Raw genomic sequence first — 6,644 nt, 5'->3', positions numbered from 1 at the left:
TTACTCTTCTGAAAAGTAATGAATTACTTTACCTGTTACTCCCTGAGAAACGTCATTAGTTACTCTTCTCGTTACGTTACTTTTGTGTTCCACCCTAAATCGACTGTGCCGGTCTGACCTGTGATCTCTGAGTCGATACTTTGTGGAGCGAAGCCTCAAATACATGATGACAGACACTAAATCTGTCTTCAAGGTTTTTAAAGAAGAGCTGCAGCATTAAATTCAGACTTTCTGAGTCGTATTTCCCACTTTGTTGCTGGTTCATGACACTCTGCTGTAACTCTGGTACAAGGGGAGTAACAATAATAATAATAATAATAGCATTAATAATAACGCTAATAATAATAATAATTGTATTTATATAGCACCTTTTTTAAAACAAGTTTACAAAGTGCTTCACAACCAGTAAAAAACAATAGACAGTTAAAAAATAGAGTAGAATAAAAAACAGAATATTAAAGATACATAGAACAATGCATGTTATAAAACAGAGTAAGAGGGCAGTAAGTAAGGTGCATGTAAACAGGGAAAAAACAAAACTATAAACTAGACTTGCACTCGGAGAGCGCAGACCTCCGCCAAGGTTCGTGCTGTTATCGCTTGTTCGTGAGTCGGATCCGGATCTGCTCCAAAATTGAACGGGTTCTTCCTCGGCCCGTGCTGCACCCATCCACCAAGTTTCATGAAAATCGGGCCAGTCGTTTTTCCATAATCCTGCTAACAGACAAACAAACAGACAAACAAACAGACAAACAAACAAACAATCAGCACTGAAAACATAACCTCCTTGGCGGAGGTAAAAGGCTCGCTTATAAAAGTGAGTTAAAGAGGAAGTACCGACTGATCTGTTAGATCAGGAACTGTGGTGTGATTACTGAACGCACACTTACCCTACTACTTAAAATGTAGTAATAATAGAAGCAGTAGTAGTAGTAGATCCAGACCACAGCCCCCAGACCCCAGACCACAGACCACAGACCACCCTTGAAGTCTTGACCATGCTGCACAAGGATTATGTTCCTCTGCAAAATATCCATAGATGTATCCGGAATTCTGCATTTCTTCTTCTTATTGTTATTCTTCGTCTTATTATTATCATTTGCATTTATTATATGAATTTATTTGCATCGTTGTAAATATGGTTGTATAATATATATTATAAGTACATTACCTTTTGATTTCATCTTTTATCTCAGTACCTATTTCTTCTATTACCTTCCTGTACTTGAATCATGCTTGACTTCTTTGGCGTTGTCCACCAGTCGCTGCTGTGGCACCTGAATTTCCCCAAGGGGATCAATAAAGTTCTATCTTATCTTATCTTATCTTATCTTGTTGTTGTAGTATCAGTAGAAGGCCTAGTATCAGTAGCAGCATGATTATTAATGTGAATTGTCTCTAGATTCATAACTCTTTTCACATGTTTGTTGTCTACCTCAGTGTGTTTCTTATTTCCATATAAGGCAGTGGGCATGTCTTCTCTCTGTGACTGAATATAAACAGATCAGGTTCCTCATCTGCTGTCAGACTGTCAGCTCTGAACTGGATTCTCCTTCTGTTCACATCAGCATCACTTCACAGGGTGAGTGGCAAACAAAGTCCCAGTGTTTTTTGTTTTTTTCTTATACATCAATATAAGCTATATTAATAATGTTTGAGAGTGTGAGTGCTGATGTAATGCATGTGTTTTTATAAGCGTGGTTAGACGGCATTACGGCTGCATTATAATTCCTTATGAGAGCTCTTATAATGCGCTATAGATATGAGACTCATAGAAAGTGTTAACAGCAGGATGTAGAGGAGGGTCAACCGGCCTAAAGTCAGTTTACCACCTTTTACTGCTGATATAAACCTTCTGACCTACACTCACAGTAAGAGTTATCAAACTGATGTAATTTATATAGGTACAGGCTTTTATAAGATAAGATAAGATAAGATAAGATAAGATAAGATAAGATAAGATTGCACTTTATTGATCCCTTGGGGGAAATTCAGGATATAATAATAAGGGGAAAGAAAGCATAAATGAATGTTTGTTTGTGAAAGTGACTTTCTTATGATGATCACCATGTAGAGCTCACTGGCTCCGTTCACACTGCAGATCAAAGTGTCTCTCAGATTTCTTTCCCTCACATGTGAAATGTGTTTAAATCAGTGTGAACAGAACAAACAGACGACTGACGCCTCAGTTCAGTCCAACAAGCATCAGACTGGAACTGAAACAGATGAGAAGTCTTTAGTTATTGTTACTCTGCTCATCTGTCACTTCAGATTACTATGGGATATGAGTTGCAGCCTACAATAGATATGAATAGTCATCAAAACAAATCAGAACTGAGCCTGAAGGCTGCAGTGTGAACGGAGCCTTGTACCTTCAGGCTGGGTAATATCGACAGAATTAATATTACAATCATACAAAATTATTTCATTATCAATATAATAATATCTGATAATATATGCAAAATCACATTACATAATCAAATTCATGTTCATCACTTTGAACTGAATGTTAACATAAAGTATGTCATGACATCCTGAAGAAGGCATAATGCCGAAACATGATGATAATGTAAAATAAATATTTTCATATGGAGAGAAGTGTGCAACCTTCATATAATTACTTATATTAACATAAAGTATATTCAAACTAATTTTAAAATATTACTCCCTAATTTATTTCAGATGTCACTTTGTGGAAAATGTTCATTAATATTTACTTTTTATTATTCATTTAGACAACAGAATTCTGTATCACGATAACTTGATATCAATATTTCTTGACAATATTATTCTCTTGAAAGATGATAAATGATATTTAATTTTTTGCCCAGCACTAGTTTATTGGTTACCAATAATTTTATTCTCCAAATTATCAAGACTAATAATCATGATTAATGATCGTGACCATAAAATGTAGCAACAGAACTGGGAGATTATAGATAGATACTTTATTAATTTGTTTAATTTGGTTAAATTTAGTTTAATTGATTCAGTTGAAGAGGAAGTAAATTAACTCTAGCCATACTTATTAAACCTTATTATTAACCTTATTAAACCTTATTAATAACCTCTTTAAACCTAATTAAACCTTATTATTAACCTTATTAAACCTTATTAATAACCTCTCTAAACCTAATTAAACCTTATTAATAACCTTATTAAACCTTATTAATAACCTCTTTAAACCTAATTAAACCTTATTAATAACCTCTTTAAACCTAATTAAACCTTATTAATAACCTTATTAAACCTTATTAATAACCTTATTAAACCTTATTAATAACCTCTTTAAACCTAATTAAACCTTATTAATAACCTCTTTAAACCTAATTAAACCTTATTAATAACCTCTTTAAACCTAATTAAACCTTATTAATAACCTCTTTAAACCTAATTAAACCTTATTAATAACCTCTTTAAACCTAATTAAACCTTATTATTCACCTTATTAAACCTTATTAACAACCTTATTAAACCTTATGAATAACCTTATTAAACCTTATTAAACCTTATTAATAACCTCTTTAAACCTTATGAGTAACCTCTTTAAACCTAATTAAACCTTATTATTCACCTTATTAAACCTTATTATTCACCTTATTAAACCTTATGAATAACCTTATTAAACCTTATTAAACCTTATTAAACCATATTAATAACCTCTTTAAACATAGTTAAACCTGATTAATAACCTTATTAAACCTTATTAATAATCTCTTTAAACCTAATTAAACCTTTATTTAACCTTATTACTGTAATAACCTCTTTAAATCTAATTAAACCTAATTACAACCTTACTAAACCTTGTTAATAACCTTGTAAACCTTATTAAAAACCTTATTAAACCTTGTTAATAACCTAATCAATAATCTAAATAACATTATTAAACCTTATTGATTAAACCTATTTAGTAACCATATTAAACCTTATTAAACCTATTAACTGTATTAAACCTTATTAATAACCCTATTAAACCTTTTATTAACCTTATTAAACCTTCTTAATAACCTTAATAACCTTAATAAATGTTATTAACTGCTTGTTCCTGTGCTCCCTTAGACAGATGCGTGTGTCTGGGTGTCTGCAGTGTGTTGGTTGTTAAACCTTATTAATAACCTTGTTAAACCTTATTAATAACCTTATTAATAACCTTATTAAGAGAGGTGTGTTAACTTTATGAACCCCGTGCTCCCTGCAGACGGAGGTTTGTTAACTTTATGAACCCCGTGCTCCCTCAGACAGAGGTGTGTTAACTTTATGAACCCCGTGCTCCCTCAGACAGATATGTGTGTGTCTGGGTATCTGCGGTGTGTCGGTGTCTCTCTGGTCCCTCTGGCAGTCGTCTGCATGCTGTCCAACATCCTGCTGCTACTTCCTGGTCTGCAGCTCCACTTCCTGTTGGAGGGTCATGTGACCAGAGAGGCGACCTGGGCCACGGGGCTGTGGGGCTCCGGCTTCCTGGTGAGCTGACAGCTTTTGTGTATGTGTGTGTGTGTGTGTGTGTGTGTGTGTGTGTGTGTGTGTGTGAATGTACGGCTGACTCATGTCACCATGTTCCTGAAAAGCCCCTGCAGCGTGTGCATGTGCACGTGAGCATGTGTGCATGTATGTATGTGTTGTGTGTGTGTGTGTGAGTGTGTGCACGCATGTGAACCAGTGTGCATGCGTGTGTGTGTGTGTGACATGTCATGTGCTGAGTGTGTGTGATTGCTGAAAGACCTGCACTGTTTGTGTGTGTGTGTGTGTGTGTGTGTGGACTCATGTTCCTCATAAACCCTTCACACCATATAAGGTCAGGTGTATTTTGGTGTTTGTCATGTGTTCAGTTTTTATTCTCTTCTAAAGTTAAACTCAGACTCAGAGTTTAAAGCATGGATCCATATTTAAACAGTTTCTTTCCTGGATGAAACTGAACTGTTGACTCCTGCTGTGACACAGTGATCTCTGGCAGGAAGGAAAACCCCATTACTGTTTAAATTATGATTCATCTTATGACCTTTACTTATAAAATACTTCTGTTTTGGATCATATGAATCACAGGAGGTTTTGAAATCCTGACTGATGATCTTCAGGTAGTGAGAAATTAGTAGTATGAGCGGCCTCACCCTAACCTCTGGGTCCAACAGCAGTCCTGATATCTGTCTGTCTCTCTGTCTGTCTGTCTGCCTGTCTGTCTCTCTCTCTGTCTCTCTGCCTGTCTGTCTGCCTGTCTGTCTGCAGGTGCTGGTTGGAGCCAGAGGTTTTCTGATCAGCAGCAAAACAAGAGGCTGCTGTGCTTTCAGAACTGAGGTGAGTCCAGACAGTCAGGCATTCTTTTCTCTCTCTCTCTTTGTGTTCAGATGCTCTCTCTCTCTTTCTCTCTCTCTCTCTCTCTCTCTCTCTCCCTCTCTCTCTCTGTGTTCAGCTCTCTCTCTCTCTCTCTCTCTCTCTCTCTCTCTCTCTCTGTCTCTCTCTCTGTGTTCAGCTCTCTCTCTCTCTCTCTCTGTGTTCAGCTCTCTCTCTCTCTCTGTGTTCAGCTCTCTCTCTCTCTCTCTGTGTTCAGCTCTCTCTCTCTCTCTCTCTCTCTCTCTCTCTCTCTCTCTCTCTCTGTGTTCAGCTCTCTCTCTCTCTCTCTCTCTCTCTCTCTGTCTCTCTCTCTGTGTTCAGCTCTCTCTCTCTCTCTCTCTTCTCTCTCTGTGTTCAGCTCTCTCTCTCTCTCTGTGTTCAGCTCTCTCTCTCTCTCTCTCTCTCTCTGTGTTCAGCTCTCTCTCTCTCTCTGTGTTCAGCTCTCTCTCTCTCTCTCTCTCTGTCCAGATGCTGTGTCAGGTGGGTTCCTCCTGCCTCTGCCTGGCAGCAGCTGGGTTCTGCGGTCTGGTCAGTGTGACCGGCCTGGTGCAGGGTCCGCTCTGCCTGCACAACACCAGCTCCGGTCCGGCCTGGGGCGTCCCGCTGAGACCCACCGGGGACGGGTAAGACCTGGACCCAACCAGTAAACCAGACCATTGTTCTCCTCCTTCTGTCTCACTCCAGCAGTATTGTTAGTTCTAGTGTTACTCATTCACGAGATCACGATCAGGCGAGAATCCGTCTTGCCAGGCTTCAAGTGGCCGAACCACCGGACCGATCAGCGTCCTGTGAGGGCAGCTGGGGGCGGGGCTTAGTGTGAGGGCAGCTGGGGGCGTGGCTTAGGTGTGAGGACAGCTGGGGGCGGGGCTTAGGTGTGAGGGCAGCTGGGGGCGTGGCTTAGGTGTGAGGGCAGCTGGGGGGCGGGGCTTAGGTGTGAGGGCAGCTGGGGGCGTGGCTTAGGTGTGAGGGCAGCTGGGGCGGGGTTTAGGTGTGGCGACAGTGAGAAGCGACTGTTCCTTCACAACAATGGCGGCTCCTAAAGAGGCTCGTTTGTTACCTTCTTTGAATCAAATATGTTTTGGTATTCGCCTTTATGCGCAAATTTTCTTTACAAGACGGCAAGAATCGTCTACCTCGACTACATAGTCTGTTGTTGTCTTTCCTCTTCGGCGCTGTCCTACTGGTTCGTTGATCTGATTGGTTGAAGTTAGCCCGTGATAGACGGTGACAGACAGACGGTTCATCCAATCACCTGCCAAGTATTTTTTTGAAAGTGCCTGCCCTTTTCAAACAGTCTCCAAGGACGGTTCTGTGTAACA

At 39.2% G+C, this 6,644-nt stretch overlaps 1 protein-coding gene across 1 annotated transcript in view; it reads left to right on the top strand.

Annotated features, from left to right (window-relative positions):
• The first annotated feature begins 1,456 nt into the window (after positions 1-1,456).
• LOC139659975 (transmembrane 4 L6 family member 5) overlaps positions 1,457-6,644 on the top strand; it is a 29,429-nt gene continuing 24,241 nt past the window's right edge. The window contains exons 1-4 of the mRNA XM_071538006.1: positions 1,457-1,582; positions 4,279-4,461; positions 5,221-5,289; positions 5,794-5,948. Of these exons, the coding sequence (XP_071394107.1) occupies positions 4,285-4,461; positions 5,221-5,289; positions 5,794-5,948 (401 nt within the window). The 5' untranslated portion in view covers positions 1,457-1,582; positions 4,279-4,284. The remainder of the gene's footprint in view (positions 1,583-4,278; positions 4,462-5,220; positions 5,290-5,793; positions 5,949-6,644) is intronic.

The sequence above is a fragment of the Centroberyx affinis genome, unplaced genomic scaffold, assembly GCF_046629955.1.
Source record: "Centroberyx affinis isolate AG114_WGS23_722 - 3 ecotype Tasmania unplaced genomic scaffold, CSIRO-AGI_Caff_v1 ptg003181l_1, whole genome shotgun sequence".
In the NCBI taxonomy this organism is placed as follows: domain Eukaryota; kingdom Metazoa; phylum Chordata; class Actinopteri; order Beryciformes; family Berycidae; genus Centroberyx; species Centroberyx affinis.
The sequence above is the reverse complement of the archived record's forward strand: the minus strand, read 5'-3'. Positions and strand labels throughout refer to the sequence as shown.